Here is a 23,756-nt window from a genome sequence, read left to right as displayed (position 1 = left end):
ACCGGGAAATGGCTGAATAGAAATCAATGAATTGTTCATTAGTCGAGGAAAGAATGACTAATATCAGACAGTAGGACAATCTTTACTTCAATTCATCTCGAGTTTGAATATCAAATTAAAATGAACCCAGAACACAACTCGAGACGAATTGGAGTGGGTCGACTTGAGTCGCAACAAGATTTTTGTATGTTTTTGGCCGTTACCAGTAAAACGTGAATGAATGAATTGGGGTTTAGCGTCTCACTTTTAGGTACCAACCGGGGTAATGAATACGGGCATACGCCATACAGTGTGCTATGAGATAAATTGTACCCGGAGAGAAAAACTGCAAGCGTTCTAGACACTGTTCTGGTCAGGCGCTATCCATCCTGCACCAATTGTTAATATCGATAGGGTTTGCATGCTTTATGAAATAGTAGCAAAGAGTTATCCGGCAAACAAAGTTAAGGAATTAGAAATGTGTTCCGCTAAGAGTATGTGTATCTGGATTGTGAATGCTACCTGTCACGTCCACTGCCAAATTCTTCCACAATTAGTATTAGTCGACAGGATCAATGTCATGACGAACACATAGCTTAAAATCATTCGTAAAAATCAAGAATTTCTTGATTACGATTCAGTCAGAATCAGAATGGTGTTCCACTAAGGGTATGTGTAATCTAATTCGTGAATGTCACCCACCACCAAACTCGCCTTCATTCGACCAATAACAAATTCAACATATGTTATATTGTTATTATGTTTAAAGCTGTTGGAGTGCATATTATTCTGGACAGTCAAGGCATCTTATTTAACAAGATTAAAGCTAGGGCCCATTGTAGATTTCGTCAAAGGTCACGAGATGTAAATAGGGTTAGGGGTAACCCTAACCCCCGATCTCGTCAACAATCAGGTGCCCTAACCCTGTTTACATCTCGTGATCTATGACGAAATCTGCAATGGTCCTTAGCTTTTATCTTTTACCATTTAACAACACGTGCACCTATCTACAAGTCGTGATACCGTAGACTCGGTTATCAAATCTACATTAACAACATTACATTTACGACATGCAGTGACAGTCCACGACCAAACTGTCTCTCAATCGGTCGACAGTCAACTGTAAAAATCAAGACGACAACGCCCATTACGATGCAGTCACCGCTTTAGCTCCACCTACCGCTGAATTAGAAATATTTGATGTTCCAGTAATTGCGTTAAACGTTAACCTGTTTTTAAATCAATTCCATTATAACAATCCCTTGGTAGTTGATCGTCAAGATTTTTGATGCCTATTAAATGAAACTGCTAAAAAATCAGAAATTCAAAAATTGAAATTCTAAAAAATAATCCCATTAAGAGATGAATAAGTCTCACCTTTTGGATCACGTGATTACAGAAGAATTATTCTAAATCTCGTGGGATGACATCACGGAATGTACGATTTATCGGCCCTATTCCTGCAGGCGCCAATATTGTCGATTATATTAATTTTACTGAAGTGAAATAAATTGAACCTAAGTTTATGTTAGGTCTTACTTTTATGTTTCAGCTGGGCTGGAGAGAGAGAGTGAGCATGCTACTTGACTCAATGACAGACTTAATGATCTAACGCACACGCCTTACCAGCCCCCTCCCCTCCCCTCCCCCCCAAGTTGATGAAAATAGCCATACGCCATGCAGAGTGCTACTGGAAAAATCTATCCCGGAGAGCAGCGTTTCTGTCTGCTTTTCATCGAATGCCAATTGTCCGTCTACGTGCAAGTAATGCGAAGGCCTTGGTTTTTCATCCCTTCTGTCCGAATGATTAGATGCTTATCCTTGCCAGCCCATTGGTTTTTCGCCCCTTCCGCCCGAATGACTAGACGCTATTCCTTGCCAGGTACTCCAGACAAATCCACTGAAATACTCCGAGGAAACTTTGTCGGTTACTAACGCCATTAAAAGCAAGATCTCCCTAGTTACTGGACCAGCATGGGCTAACAATAAACGTGAAAATATGTGGTAACACAGATAAATGAAATTACAGGTCTGCGTCTGACTAAACTAGGAATATTCTGTATAATCAGGGCCACAGATTAGTATGTTAAAAGGTGCCATAGGGTATTTAATAGTCTACGAGATGCTTGGACCACTTTGGAATAATTTCAATGTCCTGGAGAATAAGTCTTAAATATCTTCAAAATGATGTCCGACTGAACGGGTTAAGATTTGTTTCCCCCAGGGAAAGCTGTAAATATATATATGCGTCGAATCAGTTATTGTTTGTCCTCTCTTGTTGATTACTTGAACGTGCTGTTACAAAACTTTATTACCATCTCCAAAGTATTTGCGTTTCTTCAGGACGACTAACGCCATTGTTTGTTTTGACCAATGAGTGGACGGGCACCTGTTTAACAAGGTCTGGGCATCACATGACATTTATACAAACATACTCTTCTTCAACAGGCTGATTGCCTCTCTTCTTCTACTTGTCTTGATGTCTTATTGCTCATCGGCCGTCTGTCATTAGATTGTTCCGGGCAACCTGTATTGTAATTCGAGACTGGTATCATTGTTGGTCACCGGTTTCTAATTATTTTGAAGGTCTATCATAGTCAAACTTGTAGATATATTGTCGGACCGTGTTCTTTAATCAGTCAAGAGCAAGATTAATATTGTAACACCCAGCCATAATGGATTTCTTATTGTTAATGAATTAGTTTGTAGTTTTATCGTATGCATATCTTGTTTTGATTAGTCCTAATCACCAGAGTCTTGACCGAGTTGGACATTGGTCGCTCATTATTCAAGATTTTCTTCAGGAAATATATATATCTTTGTTTTCGCCGTCAACGGAAGAACTTATCAGAAACATCAGTTTCTAATGCAGGCTTGGTTGTTCGATTGGCGTGGGCGTAACAGTATCGTAGCTTGTGAGGGGTGAGGCGGCAAGGCACTTGTTTTTAGCGGGGAAGGGTTTGGGGTCTACTGAAGTCTAGGTTGCTGTTCGAGTGACGTTATCCGAGTGCATAATTTGAGCAGTAGCGTGGCTATAGGCTAGAGAGGGGATAAGTCATCTCCTGGCAGCACTTCGTTGTGGGCGGCACTGGTCTACTGCATTGAAAGAAGGTTATTATTTGTCGGGGTAGAACACAATTTTCTTTTCATACGAAAACACGGGTCCGACACCTGCAGGTGATGTACAAAGCTAAAATGCCTACTTGTTTCCATGTAGGGTGGGGTTGGGTTCTAACTTGAAACAACGGCTTGAAATTAGGTTTGTTTTAAACATATTTTACTGTGCCAGAACAAAAAGACAGTGCAAAAGGGTTGGGACAATCGTTACGAAAACTTACCGATACCCTCCCCACATATTTCATAATGGACAATTATACTACAACGTTATAATTGTCAATTATAATAGTACAATTTTTAAGGGGGAAAAGAGGAGAAAACAGCTGGAAGATATAATTGTAATACATAGTTGAAAATCCCATTAATTTAAAATTCGTAAATGTTTGCCTTATGACGGCTAAGTAGGTTTTGTAAAATTTTAAAATGAGTATCTCATATGGCTCTGTTAACAACTGACTCACTGGGATACAAATGTCTTTAGCAAGGACGATAAGAACAGACTTGATTCTCATACACGAGTTTACAAATAAAACACATAAAAAGAACATAAAGCTCTTTTTAAAAACCCAGACAGGCAGCATGTCTACACATAATCGATTAAATATGATAATTAATCAATGAACAAGATTAGCAACTTCAAGATGTAATCCGAATGCCAATTTTACATAAAGATCTCTATAGCTCTAGTCAGAGTTGATTCATCTAGACTATACAAAATATCACGTTCGATATATTCAGGTGACCAGCTACATCCCAACCATCTGATGGTCGTCTTTCTGAAAATATCACGTATCGTGTGAATGGTGGACGACATGGAAACCAGAAGGTTGAATGTTAGCAGGATATTACACTATTAGAAAAGAAATTTGATCTAGAAAACTTTGTTAAGAGATATCAAATATTGTGGGCAATTCAACATAGGACGTCTTTTTATTGTCTAGCAGACATTTGTACCAACAAACGGCTTTTTTTCATTTATGAAGTTATTTGAGCTTTGAACACATTAATTACAAAGCGGAAGGGATGCCAGTGTAGTGGTTCTGGGACATAAGAATGGCTTTAATACAATCTTGTCCTATAGCTGTGTCATGTACATGTAGTATTAACTATAAGACTAATCTGTGGTAGACGAAAGAACAGGCGCCATTGGAATTTTATCTGACCAAGACTAAAATTGTGCCTATTTGTGGCGTATTTCCAGGCGTGTTGACCATATAACAAAATATTAAACTAAAATCACTAAGCAAACCTATACAGTTCGAATTTTTCTTTTGAAACGACATTTTAACAGTTTAGAGCTGGCCTCGTCATTCATTAATTCAACACTAATATTTTGACCTAAATCAAATAAAATTAAATATAACGTCCTACTATTCAGCACCGAACGGGTGTGTGTTTTACCTACAGGGACATAGCCTTTAAATGAAATAGATTTAGTTGCTTTAAGCAATTGTAGATTTAGCTTACTTAAACATGCATTATGCAAGAGCTAAATCTGTCTTATTACAGGTCTTTCTTTAGGCCTGAAATGTTATCTAAATTATTAATTATACATTAATTAACCTATCCAGACCATAATCAACTCTAGATGGCATCGCTAGCCTGCGATCTTAAGTGGATTGTGAGCCGATTTACTGCATAACTTTCCTTCTCCATTAAACGATTAAATGGATAATCGAGACTATGCAGTTTATCGTACTGACTTTAGTAATGAAGACCGAGGCTAGGCAGAAATTTGATTCGCTTAGTTCTCGGTTCATAGTGGATCAATTTGAATGAAATTTTCAGCAAATTGCTTTTACGTTATCTAGTTTTTAATTATTATAGTGAGAACTGCCACCTCGTGATCGGATCTCCCATAATGTATCTTTAAGTAGAGAATTTAGCTCCTTTAGATAATCGAAAATTTAGCTACGTTTATGCCTGTCAAACCCCCTGAGTTTTCTCTTGCTCATTTGGTTTCCTCCCACTAATAAAGACCCCTATGAATAGGCGAATTATTGAAATACACTTGTGCCATGTTAGTGTCGAAATAACAGTTTGTGGTGAATGGGCGTTACCCCCACCCCCTCCACACTAATCTCACGGTGACTCTCTCTCTTTAAGTAAGTGCAGAATTATATCATTTAAGTAATTACACACAGTTGGCTATTCAATGAGACGGTTCTCATCGTATACCATAATTACATCGTAAGACACTCGATCTCTGACGTCAGTTTTGTTTTATAACTCGTGTAAGTTCCTCTGACTGTTTTGTTTCATATTCTGTCTCGTCGGTAATAGTAGAGTAAAACAAAAATTACTATGATTAGACAATGATTTTAATAAGATTGTTCAGAATACATTATGGGAGATTAGATAAAGAGCTGGCAGTTCGCACTATAATAGTTAAAAACTCGATAATGTAAAGGCAATTGCTGAAAAATTCAGTCAAATTGATCCACCCTGAACCAAGATTTTAGCAATTGAATTTTCGGCATTATTAAAGTCTATACGATAAAATACATAGTCTCGATTATCCATTTAATGATTAAATTATCAATGGAAGTCGAATAGGAAATTGGAACCTAATCCAATAAACATCGCAGACTAGCGATGCCATCGAGAGTTGATTATGATCTGGATAAGTTAATTAATGTCTAATTAATAATTTAGATAACATTTCAGGCCTACGGGAGGACCTACAATAGACAGATTTAGCTCTTGCATAATGTATGTTTAATCAGTAAAATTTGAACTATACATAAGAACGCATGGCTCATTGGACTGAAGTACAACTAAGCGAATTACGATTCACGTCCAGAAAAAAATGGGCAGTAAAAGGCTCAATCGCGAAGAAATCGGTTAGGTAGTTGACAGTCTGTGAAATTATTTTTATAGCGCAAAATTGAAGACCTGGTGATGGGTAGTTGTTGGGGGTGAAACGATAAACTGAGGTTCCGTGTACACGTTGGCGTGCACGTAAAAGACCCCTTGACAGTTGGAATTCGGAATAAGGGCAGGACGTAGGACGACTGCAAAGCGTAGGCTCGTCTTCATTAGACCGGTCAGTGCAGAAATGTAGAACGTTAAATACCGTTTCATTTCTTATATTACCTTGTATATCTGGCTTACAATCTCACAACAGAATATCAATAACAATTAGCAGCACTGTGACAAATTCTCTTGTTGGTAAAATACTTAAAGGTTAAACTACCTTGCCACCTGGAATACCATGTCTCGGAATTCGTCATATTAAATTTCATTAGCAGTCTCTTAGGAAACAATGCTTACCGTTTACCAGACATTTTTATTCCCGTAGAGAGGACGTTGATTATGTTGGTGACCCCCATTAGGTGATTAAATATCATCCAAACCCCCAGGGACCCCGCGGAAACTTATATGACTTAAGACAGAATAAACCAATGGCCATAATTATCCAGATATTATATTATATATCAATTACAATTATGTCAACTGATTCTCAGGACTCGTAAATATGTTTAGCGTTTTTTTTTTTTTTTTGTTTTTTTTTTTTAAGAATTCCTATTTAAGAAACGTGTTGATGAAAAAGAGGATGAATTTTAAATATAGATGAAAGTGGGGAATACATGTTAAATTTAAACATTTTAAATGTTGTTTGGCCATGAGAATGGAATTAAAACGTTTGTAAAAGATGTGAATTCATTTAAAATGTATGTCAAAGTATGGAATGTAGTACCTGTGCAGATAATTCTTCTTGTTCAAATTTATTCTTGAGGTAATTGGTGAAATGCAGATTTTTCTCATTAAAATGATGATACGAATATTGCAAATTTGATAATATATGTTTCAATTATCCTGGCGTGTCTATACAGACTTTAAGTTGCTTTATTCTACAGGCCGAAACTGCATTGCTAATCTAATTAAGATAGGATAAATTTTATTTCGTTCCAGTAAATCAGGACGTATATTTCTGATTTTTTATCGTAGCCTTCACTCTCGATCATTTGGAGGCTTTGGCAATTGGGCAAAACTAACCCACCCTTCGATTATAATTCTAGATTTAAATAGAAACGGACTCTTCAATACCAGTCGCTATTATGTCAGCATTCAACGTAATTCGTACTTCTGTCTTTCATCAAGAGCCTAAAACCACATCGTCATCAATTGACCGAACAATCACAGCCAACCAAGATACATGACTGAAACGGATAAAAATAGATTCTTAGACCTTTAACAAACTACCAGCGTCTTTTTTAGTAATTAATATCATTCAAGAATTGACCTCCGCCGTCCACCAACTCCACTTCATCAATTGATTTTCGATTCCCTCTCTGTTGCGACGCCTTTAAGAGCGTAATTTTCTCTCCCGACATAAAACTCCCCCCTTTTTCTTTTCTGTTTGACGCGTGATATTCTAATTTGTATGCAATCCACACTACTCAAACGATTTCCTCAATCAGGCTGTCATGACCAGGGCTTTGTTCAAATTTAGTATTGCGGAAAAATTAATTCTCCAGACGAAACGAAATCAGCATTTAAAGAGGGGCTATGCTGGACAATCTGTTATTATTCGTATAGGAATATTACAGGTCTTCCTACTTATAGTCTGATTATAGCCACTGGTCGGTGTTGCCCTTGCCGACAGCCTAATAGATTATCATGGCTATACTAATATGAAAGAATACACGATACGCATATTTGATCGAGTCTCCTGGGTAGTCTTGATCAAAACTTAGGGTACCTCTACATATACCTGTATTTGACAACTGAGACTAAGTTTGCCTTGATTAAATATGTAACACGATGTGCACTATGGCCGAGTCGATGGGGTAGAACAAAAAAAACTGACAAATCAAAAGGAGAGGGGGTTAACGTCAACTCGATACAAAATAGGTCATTTTGGGACTGATATATGGTGCAATTTGTTATTCAATAATTCGCTTGCGCATAGGGGTCTTTAGCAGTGGGAGGATCCGGAGAAACCTCACGAGTTTCAAGCGTCCCTACTCATTGTCACGTACAATTTGGGAATCGAATCCACGCCAGTTGACTCAATGAGACCTTATGATACAACGCACACGCGCTAGACACCCACCCTCCGCAAAAGAAAAAGCCATAGGTAGATGTTAAAGATAGCAGGACAAGTTCAAGCACCATCTGTTCATTCTTATTTTAAATGAGACTTTTAACTTAGGCCTGCCCCCACCCCACCCCTCTGTTAAAAGATCCAGCTCAATCTACTGCGATATTACTCTCGATGAAAACGAACGTAAAGATCCACGAACAAAACTAATGATCCATCTCTTTACAGTTTTATATTTCATGCAAAATACATCACCGATCTCAATTTGGCGTAATCATTTCAGTGACATTAAATACCGGCCAAGTAATGGATAGGCCATGCTTCATTAAGTAGTCTTTTAACCATCCTTTAACAGAGACTCCATATACGAATAAACGTGTCAACTGACACAATAAATAAAGCTTTTACATCTACTAATAAACCAGTTTAAGTGTAGCCGATAATCACGCGTCTGTCTTAAACATCTAACATACTGTAAAAAAGCTAATATCTTCAACCAATTTGATTAAGATCAGTGTGTAGCCAGCCGATTTGATCATTCTTCATTGTAAACCTCCGACAGGCTAATCTCTAACATATCTAATGCAACAGTATTTGTAAAAAGCTTCACTGACATCGGATGATATATGATGTAATTGTAAAATAGTGGAGAAATATAATCGATTCTGTCTAATAGACATTTTTTTTACATGAAGTTCACCGTATACTTGGTTTAGGGGTGGAAATTTAATTTTCCCTAAAGGCGGGATGTGCAAACCAGATTTGTGACTTTTTCTTATTCTGAAAACAGAATGTCACCAGGAACGAAGCATTCCGTGATCCCCAACACCTTGGAATTGTTTCATGTGAATTGTACAGGAATCGACTGAGCTTTAGGCTTTGTTTCGAAGAGGAGTAACACACGTGGTTGGATGGCTGAATGGTCTAACGCGTGCCCTTTAGGTCTGTCTTTTAGCAGGGGGATTGGATGGCCGAATGGTTAGCACGTGCGTGCTGTATCATAAGACCTGTCATTGAGTCAACTGGCTTGGTTTCGAATCCCCTGTTGTACGTGACAAGGAGTAGGGTCGCCTGTTAAGCCTCGTGGGTATTCTCCGGGTCCTCCGGTTTCCTCCCACTGCTAAAGACCCCTACGCGGAAGCGAATTATTGAAATAAAATTAAAAACCATATGTTAGTCCCGAAATGACCTAGTTTGTGTCGCGTGGACGTTAAACCCCATCTCTCTCTGGTTTAATTTTTTATTTCAATAATTCGCTTGCGCGTAGGGGTCTGTAGCAGTCGGAGGAACAGGAGAAAACCTACGAGGTTGGACTGGCGACCCTACTCTTTTGTCACATAAACCGGGGATTCGAAACCACGCCAGTTGACTTAGTGACAGGCCTTATGATACAGCGCGCACGTGATAACCATTCGGTATCTAAATCGTGTAATTTGAACCAGATCCCAAACCGGTTGTTAAATTTGTATTGGAAGGAACTAATTTAACCAACGTGGCAGGGAGTACGGCTGCCTGTCTAACATTGTGGGTTATTTCGAGTCCTTCACTCCACCCCCACCCCACACTTAAATATCCCTACGTGCAAGCGAGTTATTGAAATGACCTGGTTTGATCTCTCTGGCTCTGTACAAAGCAACATAAATACCGCGAAGGATTACTTCAGCTTGCTAATAGCATACTGATAGAAAGATACCCTTGCATCGCTAACCTTCTCTACTGCTTTTCTGTAATTAATCTTCATTTTTGCAAATATTTTCATTTTAAAATCCCAAAGGATACAAATCCACATGTTGAACAGAATATGATTGATTGCTTGCACACTTAGGGTAATTTTAATTTAATGTCAAAGGACATCGAACAAAAATAACGGAGTCCCGAGAGATTTGATATGTTGAAATATCAAGTCATTGTCATAAAACAAACGATATTAAACGTGTTACTTTTTCTAGATAGTATCATAGGTGTGAATCGGAATTTATCATATATACAATTCTTTATAAGCGGGTGCGATGCACGATACGCCCACGTTTAGTAAGAGACGGGCAGAAAACAAATATGGCCATAATCCAGGATGTTACGTTCCAACATGCGTCAATAGCGAAAGGAACCGTGATTTTTGGGATATAAACATATCTTTTAAGTTTCATCATTTGCGGATAAAAATTGTGACATCTAGTGAGTCCACAACCTTGTCAGACAGTCTCCGTCCGATTTTAGCGAAATTCGAACTCGGCCATAATTATGGTGTAACGGTGATAAATGTGAACGGTTTTTAAAATCAGATAACAATTAAAAGGCTAAAAACGCGATTTATCATAACACGCAGAAGCTAAAACATGATTTTTTGTACAACCAGGGGTCATAATCCATGCCAATATCAAAAGGAACCGAGAACTTTGGGATATAAACTTATATTTCAAGTTTCGTCAAAATCGGATAAACATTGTGACCTGGAGAGAGAGAGAGAGAGAGAGAGAGAGAGGGAATTGATAAGTTGATGGAATATCAGTAAAAAAAAAATGGTTCAATTCCTTTCAATATTTATAAAGATAAAACGAATTGAAAATTCCGTCCATTTATGTTGCTCCCTGTGTAACAAGACGACCGCCATCTTCATTTGTCCTTGAAACAAGACTGATAGGCTTGTTCTAAATCCAGGACGTTAGATTATCTAGCATTTGTTTAACGTAATATCAATCTGAGTACAAAGTAGAGTGTATTAAGCCGCGAAAAGAAAAATTTGATACTTTGCGGAATGTGCAAATCATGTATCGTTATTTTAATTATGTAAAACAACTATTTCACCTGATTAGGATGCTTGGTTTAGTAGACTTCAGATTCTGGATTTGCTCGCTTAAGAGTTTTAACGTGTTTACAATAAAAGTTGTATTCTAGACTGCGACTTGTTTTTTGAGAGTGATATTCTACACACACTCACTGGGTCAAGCAAGTAGAGATACGCATGCTCGGATTAGTGGACTTCAGATTACTGATTTACTCCTAGAGGATCACTCAAGAGTTTTACTTTGTTTAAAATAAAAATTGTATTAAAGGCTGCGACTTTGTTTTTATACGCCCACATTGAAATCTGGTCGTATATTGTTGTCGCCCCGTCCGTCCGGCGTCCACAATTGCTTGTGTTCGCTCTATAGGCTAAAGTTAATATCCGACTGACTTTAAATTTATACACAGTGTTTAAGGTCATGAGATGAAGAAGCCTATTGATTTTCATCGATTTTCGATAGTTACTGTCAGAGTTATGGCCCTTGGTCACTTCAAAAAATCTTGTGGACGCTCTAGAGGACAAAGTTAATAATATCCGATTGACTTTAAATTTATACACAGCGTTTAAGGTCATGAGACGAAGAAGCCTATGGATTTTCAACGATTTTCGATAATTACTGACAGAGTTATGGCCCTTTATCACTTTGAAAAATCTTGTGGACGCTCTAGAGGTCAAAGTTAATAGGGGATAGACTTTAAATTTATACTCAGTGTCAAAGGTCATGAGACGAAGCAGCCTATTGATTTTCAGCGATTTCCGATAATTACTGTCAGAGTTATGGCCCTTGATCACTTTGAAAAATCTTGTGAACGCTCTAGAGGCTAAAGTTAATATCCGATTGACTTTAAATTTATACACAGTGTTTAAGGTCATGAGACGAACAAGTATATTGATTTTTAATGAATCTTTATGACTTGAACAGCTAGTATGGGGCAGATCTTATTAACAACCAAACAAATTCTAATGGTTTTCTGATAATTACTTAATGAGTTGTTACTCTTAATCAGATTTTAATGTATTATAAATGTTTCATTACCGAAAAAAGTAAAAATATGTGACAACTCTTGTTGACTGCCCGGACGATATAGCTGCTGTGGGCGTATGTTTCGTTGCCTGGCAACCTATCTTTAACGTAATAATGTTACATACATTCACAGAGTCAAGCAAAGGGGTGCATTGTATTTTGACTTCTTCTGTTTAATTGTATTTATCAGATTTGTTATTCTTATTTTCAGATGGTTTTGGACCAAAGCATGATCGCATTCCGACCCCAAAGATATTAGCGGGTGAAACTAATATAACAGTGAGAGAAGGTGGAACGGCTGTATTACCGTGTTCAGTTCAATATCTAGGTACAAAACAGGTAGGTGCACTTTAATTTATAACACTGGTAAGCTGCAAGCACTGACTTACGAACCTGGACCCGGTTTCACAAAATCTTAAATCTCAGGAATGTCGTCGGAAATTAAAATTCCATCCTAACTTTAAGATACATTATGTAAGATTTAGATAAAGAACTAGCCATTCTTGCTATAATAGTTCGAAAGTAGATGATGTAAAATGAATAATTGGAAAATTTCATTCAAATTAGTCTATTGCAAGCGAAGATATTAGCCTTTGAAGGTTTGACAGACGTGTGCAATAATTTCAACCACCGTACTGGTTGATCGAAGCTAAGTCTCGGTCCTCCATATTTGATTTAATCAAAGTATCGCTAAACCATTCTAATCTATTTAATATCGGGGAAATCTGATGCCATCGAGAGTTGATTAAGGCCTGAATCAGTTAATTAATGTCTAATTAATACTTTAGAAAAATTTCAGGCCTAAAGAAAGACCTGCAATAGGCAGATTTAGCTCTTGCATAATGCATGTTTAAGATGAGTGAGTTTCACAAAACGAATTAAGCCTTTAGCTAAAAATCCACTAAAATAATATTTTAAGTTAAATTTTTTATCTTAACTTCAAATAGTGGTGTTCAACAAAACTCTGTTAGGGAATATAATCATTAAGTGGAATTTAGGGATTGAGCACATTTAAAAAAAACACAACACAATTTATATGGAATGCAATCACTGGTTTATACACATATAGCACGACGTTTCGACAAGTTTTCTCTTATCAATATCTTATCATCGTTTTCCTTTGTTGAATACTTGTCGAAACGTCGTGCTATAATATGTGTATAAACCAGTAATTGTTTTCCATATAAATTGTGTTGTGTTTTTTTATGTAAGGGAAATTGTAACAAAAATTAATTTTAATTCTCCTAACTTGGATCACGACATAAACATTAGGGCTTAGTTTTCAGATCTACATTATTGAGACAGATAGATCTGTTTAGAATAATGTTAATACGCTGATGGCGACCAGGCTGGACAATATTAACATACCAATTCTCGCTCAATTTCTTTAAGGGCATTCAATGCCTACGGTCCAGTCGTTTAATGTATTGTAAGTACATTAAGCAATTAGATGACGCCCCAAATTAGACAAAAAGCTTTGAAACATTTATACTTTTTCTAAATAAAGAACATACCCCGCCCCACACACACACACAGAGGGCTGTGGCATTTTCAACATAAAGGGGATTGCATTTCAATTCAAGGCCTCGGAACAATAGATATTTGGTGGATTAGTTTCAAATCTGTTAAACGCTGTCAAAATTCGACAATAATTGACAGTCTAGACTAGTTCGTAAAAGTCAAGTATAGCGACACTATGACCTACTCTTATATGGAAATCCAACTGCCAAGGGATATTTTACGCGCAAAGCAATGTATACACGGGACCTCCTTTTCCCGTCCCATCCGAATGACTAGGCAGCTGTTCTTGTCAGGTCCCCCGTCCTGCATCGCTGACAAGAGGAAACCACGTCGAAAAATCGCGATGAACACCCGACCTCCAGGCTAGCGAGCCAGCGTTTTACCCAAAACAGAAGTTACACGGGTAGAGGTCATCTCCATTTAATCTTAACAATCTGTGGTGCGTTCTAGAATGTCTCCTTATAGCATCAGTCACAGTAACGCAATAATCATTAATTGTGTCAATTTCATCATTTAAATTCTGCATCAAACACAAAATAAATAGCACCATTGAGTTTCTTGTAAAAGTAGATGGTTACATGATTGGTAAGATATGCATGGTGAGCATGACTTTGCAGACAAGCAATTAAAGGGTTCATAGTCAGCCTTTTGGATAATAATCCCAGGACATTCTGATTTTGTCAAGTGTGTAGTTTAAAAAGCCACAAGTGCTTAACATTATGCAAGAGCTAAATCTGCCTATTGCAAGTCTTTATTTAGGCTTCTGATGTTATAGAAATTATTAATTAGACCTTTATTTACACGACAAGCTCAAAATCAACTCTGTAGACCCGCGGATTTCTTGGATACAGTTTGGATTTAAACAAACGTCCATTTAATATTAAATGGCATACCAAACCAATGTTTACCGTTAATTGTTGATGTCACTACTGTAAACTGATGATGAAAGGCCTGCCAAGCGAGGCTACCATAGTCATTGAGCATGTTACTTGATAATCGAGAATATATGGGTGGAGTTATCGCCTGTCAATCAAACGATCGCCAATATTCATAGACGGTGGTGCAGACACAATTGATGCCTATTTCTAGTCCAAACTTCCAACAGTGACAATTCCGTTCAGAACAAAGTAATTTGACTGAAATTTTCAACATTTTGTTTTTATCATCTATTTTTGAATTATTATAGCAAGAATGGCCAAATCTTTTTAAAACTCTTAACTAATGTATCTTTAATGTTGGCTATTCAATCTGGTTTATATTATAGATGCATTATGTAAGATTTAGATAAAAAAAAGTGTACGTTCTTGACATAATGGTTCAAAAAAAGATAATGAAAAATAAATAAATAGAAATTACTTTATTCTGAGCGTAGTTATAACTTTTTGAAGATGTATAAATTGAATGGGGTTTAACGTCCCACTGTTCTGCACCGATGGGCTAATGAAGACGGGACTCCTGAAGAATTAGCGTAGCTCGTTTATTATTGTTTCAACGGTACTTTCAACCGAGACTAATTCTCGATTATCCATTTTATTGTTATTTTTTTTTAAATCTCGCGGCTGTTCAAATCCATTTAATAGAGTTGTGAATAAACGTCTAAATAACAATTTATATAACATTTGAAGCCAAAGGAAAGAATGGTAATAGCTTTAAATGTTAATCAATGTTGAACATTTTCACACTTCTCGCCATTTGCGTATTGTTAAGTTCTAAATCATGCAGTATTATACACCGTGCATTATTACAATGCGTGACTATATAAATCAATTGAATATTTTTTTGGTGGAAACCCATCTTTGTCATCCCATAGAGCTCATTGGTTTAAGCACTTAGGGGATATCCCTAAACAGTCGGAGTTCGTGTCTGGTCAGGACACCACGACATAGATGTTAAAAGATAAATGGGTTAAATATGTTTGAAATATACATGACAATCCAGTGTAACGTTCTCCTGTAACACCGCGATTAAACCCGGGACCAACTGTCAGGGGCTCTGTTATCATACAACCCAAACGGCTAGACGTTGTACCCTGCTATACGGCAGAGAAGGGGAGACCACGCTGACAAATCCCAAGGAACTGTATCGTCGAACACTCGTATCTAATCCAGGACCCGGTGGTTGTGAGACAGTGCCTTATTCACTGAGCCACCACGGCTCAAAAAGATCAGGCGACGCATGACAAACTCGTTGAAATGATATTTACTATCTGTACACACAGTTTACCCGATGTCAACCAATGTTGTATATCACTATACGTATAGACAGTTTACCCGATGTCAACCAATGTTTTATATCACTATCCGTATAGACAGTTGGCCTGATGTCATCTAATGTTTTATATCACTATCCGTATAGACGGTTTACCCGATGTCAACCAATGTTTTATATCACTATCCGTATAGACAGTTTACCCAATGTCAACCAATGTTTTATATCACTATCCGTATAGACAGTTTACCCAATGTCAACCAATGTTTTATATCACTATCCGTATTAGTTTGCCCGATGGCATCTAATGTTTAATATCACTATCTGTACAGGCAGTTTACCCGATGTCAACCAATGTTTTATATCACTATCCGTATAAACGGTTTACCCAATATTAACCAATGTTTTATATCAATATCCGTATAGACAGTTTACCCAATGTCAACCAATGTTTTATATCACTATCCGTATAAACGGTTTACCCAATATCAACGACTGTTTTATATCAATATCCGTATAGACAGTTTACCCAATGTCAATCAATGTTTTATATCACTATCCGTATAAACGGTTTACCCAATATCAACGACTGTTTTATATCAATATCCGTATAGACAGTTTACACAATGTCAACGAATGTTTTATGTCACTATCTGTATAGACAGTTTACCCGATGTCAGCTACTGGTTTATATCACTATCGGAGTATGGTCGCCCTCGACCGCCGGTAGTATAGGGGTGTGGGGATATGGAGGCCGCACTGACAGTTGGCCCAATACGAACTAATGGTTCATATTTACTATCTGTACAGATAGTTTGCCCGATGTGAACCAATGGCTTATATCATTATCTGTACAAATAGCTTGCCCAACTTGACATGATGTCGGGATTAACGTCCGCTTCGACCCTAGGGGATATCACAGATAGTTTGTCTGATGTGAACCAATTATTAACATCAAAATTAATCACCATGGTAACAAGACGTTTGGGAGATTAACATTTGTCTTTAATCTCCCCTGGTTCGTTTAAAGAAACTTGTAGTTCACCGATATGCAAATCGCAGCGTGAGGGGCGGGGAGCACTAGAGACAATTTGCCCGATGCGAAACAATATTTTATATTAATATCAAATTTGATCACCATAGTAACAGGGCATTCTGACCATTAACATTTTTCTTTAATCCCCTCACATCGTTTGAGTAATTAATGACGTCTATGATTCGCTTAAAGAAAATATTAGTTCACCGAGATCTATATATATTATACTTTGTAATAACCGGATTGGATTTCAGTCCTCCATCCTGACGATTTCTAAATAAACTTAAAGCCAATAGATCTAAGCGCCCTAGACAAATGTTTGTATAGGAACTGTTAGTGAAACTGAAATAGATTTTTTATTACCCATTTTCAAATTTGAGATGAGATAAAGCGGTGATTTATGTGAACCGTGAGTCGGGGTAGTAATGACTGTTTTATGGGTTATACCGTTCTCCTCCTTCTAAATGTGTTTTTACGTGAATTTATGATCGGCGATTTCCCGTGATTTAAAGTGAAGTTTGTCAACCATCTCTATAAAATATCTGGTGATTACTGCAAATACATAGATGTTTGTCGAGAAAATGTGGATCCGGGTGTTTTCGGGTTTCTTGGCTTCTCAAGTAACGATTTCATACTTATTTACAATCAAATCAACATCTAACGTTTTGGTATGCTCATTGACAATGTATTTCGGATGTTTGTTTTTTGTTGTCCATTTGAAACGGATGATGGTCCGTTTTATGTAACTTGGTCTAAGTAATCCCAATTTAATTCATTTTTAGTACTTTACAGCTGATTACTTGAAATGTTCGTGTGCTGTGTGTCTTGTCCGCTGTGTGTCTTGTCCGCTGTGTGTCGTGTCTGCGGGTTCCCTTCTGGGTTACTGTTTGATGCCGTTTCCCTACAGGTACTATTAGATGATTTATAACTAGGACAAAATCAAATGAATAAGACTCTATAGCGTTTGTGAGTTTTTCGAGAATTCAGATAAAGATACCTTATTAATTGGCGGACATTTTGATTGACCTTTTCATTTCTACAAACTATTACCATCTATCAATAACACTAGTTTCAACGTGCAAACCAAATATCAGCTGTAGATAATCAGCATAATTTCCCAAATCTGAATATGCACGCATGCTGTCCATATCTATCATATTTCGTTGAAATACATCGAACGCTCCAGTCCAAAATTACCAGATTCGTACAACGAGAGAGAGAAAGAGAATGGGGTTTAACGTCCACTCGACACAAACTAGGTCATTTTGAGACTTACATATGGATCAATTTTATTTCAATAATTCGCTTGCGAATACGGGTCTTTAGCAGTGGGAGGTAACCGGAAGACACGAAGAAAAGCCACGAGGTTGGACAGGCGACCCTACTCCTTGTCACGTACAACCGGGGAATCGAAACCCCGCCAGTTGACTCAATGACAGACCTTATGATACAGCGCGCACGTGCTAACCATTCGGCCATCTAACTTCATTCATACAACGAACACCAGAGAAAAGTAGTATTCCATGGATTAAAAGGTATGGAAAATGTAAGACATTTCGGACCAAGACCACCATGCCAGCGCAAGCTGCATTGTTGGATTGTGTTGATCTCTAATCGGTTGCTGTACTATCCATCGGGCGACCGAGCCACCAGACTATGCTCCATGGTTCACAGAACGTTTAGAGATACCACCGTCCAGGCAGGCATTCATGGTGTCTATTCACAACAAATATTGTCACAATTTCATCAACCAGAAAAGGCCGCGAGTGTCTGGTGCCTCATACATCTCCCGCAATCAAAGCAAAACAAAGAATTAGATTTTAACCAAAAAAAATCAGAACCGTGTGAAAGTATATTTACAGTATGCGTGAATATTTCCTCTTGGGAGGACAAAGTGAAAATTGCCTTCCCTAACGCTGTTTGGCCTTTTAAGTTCTAATGGGAAAAATTAAGCTGTTAAGTAGCGGTTTGTTTTATTATATTATTATAAGGGATTCTTTCGGGTTGACTGAACCGCTTCAAATGCATGAAACAAATTAGGGAACATCAAAAGGAACGAAGATATCGATCATACTGGGGATATTGATACGGACATTGTAATATTAATTGATTTTCTCGTGCGACTGGTCAAATCATATGGTTAATTTATGATAGACGGAAAGGGTGCGTATGAATTATGTGTAATTTATCGTCGGTGATATGACGATATCGATACGCGTAATCAACTACATGGCGGTTATATTTAATGTAGAGTCGGGTCAGAGTCAGACAATTACTGTTAAAGATGTTCAATTGGGTTAGATGTTGGCTTGTTTAGAGTGACAACTTTCTTAGATGGTGCCCAATAAATTGACAGAGGCTCGTTTAAGCGCATGACATAGTGTACGCGGGATCTTAGTTGATCGCCTATTCTGACTAGATGCTGTTCGTACTCAGTCCATACTTCCTACACTTCCTAACAAGGTGGAACCACAATGGACACTCCCAAGGAACTCCTTCGGCGAACACCAGAATGAAACACGAGTTCTCACCTTGACCCCATTGCTTAAAGATTAGATATGGGAGATTAGATAAAGAGCTGGTAGTTATCACAATAATAGTTAAAAACTAGATAAAGTAAAGGAAATGTCAGGCAAACTGATCCACCCTAAACCGAGTATTTAGCCGTTGAATTTTGGATCTAACCTCGATCATCATTACTAAAGTCGGTACGATAAAAACACAGTGTCTATTATCCATTTTTTTATTTAATCAGAAGCAGCAGATCGGGTTCTAATCCAGTAAATATCGCAGGCTAGCGATGCCATCGAGGGTTGATTATGGCATGGATAAGTTAATTAATGTCTGATTGATAATTTAAATAACATTTCAGGCATAAAGAAAGACCTGCAATTAGCAAATTAAACTCTTGCATAATGTATGTTTAATCCACGTCAATGACACTTAGTAATTTTAATTACTAAATATCATTAACATAGATTCAGAAATAGGGCATATACAAGTACTGTATATTACTGAGCGCCTTTTCGACTAGTGTTCTAAAGTCATTATCGAGCAAACAAGTCCAGTACATAAATATTTTAAGACATGTCCCTTTAGTAGAGGAGTTTGAGGATTTTTCTACTCGACACAAACTAGATCATTTCTGGATTAACACATGGTTCAATTTTATTTCAATAATTCGCTTGCGCGTAGGGGCCTTTAGCAGTGGGGGGAAATCGGAGGACCCGGAGAAAAACCCACGAGGTTGGACAGGTGACCCTACGCCTTGTCACGTAAAACCGGGGAATCGAAACCACGCCAGTTGACTCAATTACAGACCTTTTGATACAAGGCGCACGTGCTAACCATTCGGCCATCCATCATCCCAGTTTTCCACAGCAACGATCAGTGTTATACAGTTATACACGTAACCGGTCCCAGTTTAATTGTATTTAACTCCAGACAGACTGTATACACCGAGATAGAATATATCATTTATTAAATTATTCAATCACTATGTGGTTTAACACACCAAACAAGGTAATAACTTTTAGCGTTAAATGCTTGCCCAATTATCCCCCCTGATTGGGTGTTCTACTAGACGTTCTGGAAGTCACGAGATAACTAATGTAATAACTAGTCTCGAGAATATAATTTCACAATTGGTCATTTGCAATTACCATTGAACTTCTAGACAGAGTATACATCCCAGCGGAAATCTACATGTTTGGTAAATTTACAACGCTGTAAAGACCGAAATGATTTTCTCAATCAATTTCTTTACATCTAACAATCTTAATTTGGCTACATCTCTTGGTTACGTCACACAACAGTTACATCATTTACTGATGTTACTTGGTTACCTACCTACTGATGTTTCTTGGTTACGTCACTTGAAACTGTTACCTTTTTACGTCGCTAACTGATGTTACTTGGCTACGCTACTAGCTGGTATTTTTTAGTTACGTAACTTACTGATGTTACCTAGTTGCGTAACATGCTGACTTTACGTGGTTACGCCAATTACTGATGTTACCTAGTTACGTCCCATGCTGATTTTAAGCGGTTACGTCACTTACTGATGCGCTTTGGCGACGTTATGTGGTGACTTGGTTACGTGACTTACTGATGTTACCAAGTAACATCACGAAATTAATGTTATTTGATTACATTACTAACTGGTATTACTTGGTTACGCCATTTACTGGTGTTATTTGGTTACGTCACTTACTTATGTTACTTGGTTACGTCACTTACTTATGTTACTTGGTTACGTCACTTACTTATGTTACTTGCTCACCCCACTTGGTCAGTCGACTTGCCCAAAGCCCACTTTTGAGTCAACACATTAGTAACTAAAGTGTGTTTGAGGCATCTCAGCACTTTAATAGTAATACCCACAGGATTTGTTTAATGAAACAACTGGAATAATGAAGGAGGACACACACCACGCAATATTGCCCAAATAGATGCGTTTCGGCCTGCCCTTCACAGAATTACAACTGCCCTACGGCCGACACCACGGACAAGACGTGGAAATCGCGCTGAAAAATACAAAGTAACTTTCTCAGCCACACCGGAATCAAACCCACCACCTCCTGGATATTGAGTCAGTACCTTACTCATTGATCCCAGGAATTAAAATAAAGCATGTCGTGTTGTAGATTTTTTTCATTCTTCTATCTCCCCCAGCTGGTAGAACACACGCATAGTTTTACAATATCTATACCTACATGTATATATGTGTGTTTTTGTAAGAAGATCGTGTAATGTACGTGTATTTACATGATTACCTGTAGAGAAGATCTGGTTGTATTACAAATCTACAGGATAATTACTATTCATCTTGTATTTGTATGGTGTTTAAATAGCTGAGCCTAATTGGTGAGATAATCTCGTGATCAGCTTGATGATAATAACCAAATATAGTTTTACTTCCGAATTCAATAAATCCTATGCATCAACTCAATATATGCTAATCCTCAACTCTATAAATCTAGTGTCTCAACTATATACTATATCCAGTGTCTCAAAGTTTAACCCTAACTCATTAAATTTTAAGCCTCAACTCTATAAATTCTGTGTCTCAACTTTATACTATATCCTGTGTCTCAAAGTTTAACCCTAACTCATTAAATCTTAGGCCGCAACTCTATAAATCCTAAGCCTAAACTCAATGAATCGTATGCCCCAAGTCAATAAATTTTCAGCCTCAACACCATAAGCCCTAATTCAGAAATCAGTATTTCCTAATTCTGATCTCGATATTCCCAGGCCTTAAATCAGTAAATCTCAAATAAATTATAAGCTGAGACGCACCAAATCCTTAGCCTCAGCTCAATTAATCGTAATCCCCAGCCTAATAAATCCTAATTTCGACGAACTCAATGAATTATAAACCACAACTCAATAAATCCTTACCCTCAACGCAAAAAAAAAATCCTAGGCAGAAAACTCAGTAAATTCCTAGCATCAACTCAATAAATCCTTGACCAGAATTCAGAAGTCCTAGCCCAAACTAAGCAAACTCATCACATTCTAGGCATCAAATTCTTGGGCTTTCTCACGCATAATACATAACATTACAAATCATTCTTAAATGAAATACAGTAAAATAGCATTAATTATTGCGTCTTCATGCGCACTTACATCGTAAGTCTCATACTAAATTGACGAGTTAAAAATCATTTATTTTAGTTTTTTTGTTTCTAGCATCCATCACTCCCTCAAGTACTTCAACTGAAAAATAGAAGTGAAAAAAATAACAAACATGTCGATAACTGAGAGCAAGAATGAAGACGGAATGTTATAATTTGTAAACTGTGTGCAGACATGTGAAATGATGGGAATAGAACCTCATTCACAAACTTTTCAGAATCACGTTCTCCCATGTACCTTATTAACGATGCCGGATGTGATATTGTTAGACAAGGATCTGGCCGCCAAGGCATATTCGTCTCATATTCCTAAAGCAAGGGCCCGAGAAATCTCTATGGCCATTGCTGTACTGAGAGCGAAATCTTGAGTTTTTGATGGAGTGTAATTATTTCTAACGTCTGGTTTGTTGTAACAAAATACGTAACATGACAGCCTGTCTCTTTGATCTGGATTCTGCCCTAAAAGTTTTGATTAAATGTATTAAATTTGAAAATATTATTCGTTTGCTAGTTGGTCCAACAGATGATATAAAGATTCTACATGTAGCGATTACCTAATGTTTATGTTTGTAGTTATTTTGGATAGCCTCGCTTGTCACACAATTAGTTTATCTGCAATATTCTGCTCTACCCTGGTTAAGTCAGGATAATAGATTTCGCGCGCTATGACATAATGTAAACGCAATTGTCAAACAATTTTACGTTAACATATTTCGAGCCCTGGTTAATCCCGATTGATTTTGTTACGCCGTGCGATGAGGGAAATTCTGCCCGGACATCGTAACCTTCGGCTTACTCTTATATTGAATTCTTACTGTCAAGTGTTCTTTTACGTGCACATCCATGTGTTTGGGACCTAGTTTTTCGTCCCAGCCAAACGACTATACGTTGTCTGATGCCACACTCTCCATTCTGTAGCACTGACAGGGGGGGGGGGGGCACGCTGGAAAGTCCCGATGAACTTTCTCGGTCAACACAGGGATCGAACACAGGCCTTCAGGTTAGTGAGCCAACGTCTTACTCACTGAGACACCGTGGCTGCTATAGATTCAAGAAGAATTGGTAATTTCAAATGATATCCAGAGCTTCTATCCCCTCTAGTTTTATTGCCAAGATGATGAGTTGAACAGATTTAGTGATTTGCTGGTTAATTTAAACCTCGTTCATCTTGCTTTTCCCGTCATTGATGGTAACACATGAACTCATCCATGGCCTTCACATCTTACTCGACTACATCACTAATGATTAATACATATTCATTATACCCTTTAGCAACGTGTCGAAAGATTTAGTTAAATATTTTTTTTTCAAATTTTAATGCCTGAAATTTGCTAGGCTTTTCAAATTGTTAGACACAGAATCAACATCCCCGTTTTTGTTGATGTAAAAGAAATCTTCGA

The 23,756-nt window shown here is 37.6% G+C and overlaps 1 protein-coding gene across 2 annotated transcripts in view; it reads left to right on the top strand.

The window, feature by feature from the left end:
* The window catches only part of LOC126818655 (MAM domain-containing glycosylphosphatidylinositol anchor protein 1), a 110,524-nt gene that overhangs the window by 51,161 nt on the left and 35,607 nt on the right, over positions 1 to 23,756 (top strand). For both annotated transcript variants that reach the window (XM_050546182.1, XM_050546181.1), the window contains exon 2: positions 12,164 to 12,291. In XM_050546182.1, the coding sequence (XP_050402139.1) occupies positions 12,164 to 12,291 (128 nt within the window). The remainder of the gene's footprint in view (positions 1 to 12,163; positions 12,292 to 23,756) is intronic.

The sequence above is a fragment of the Patella vulgata genome, chromosome 4 (assembly GCF_932274485.2).
Source record: "Patella vulgata chromosome 4, xgPatVulg1.2, whole genome shotgun sequence".
Lineage (NCBI taxonomy): Eukaryota > Metazoa > Mollusca > Gastropoda > Patellidae > Patella > Patella vulgata.
The sequence above is the reverse complement of the archived record's forward strand: the minus strand, read 5'-3'. Positions and strand labels throughout refer to the sequence as shown.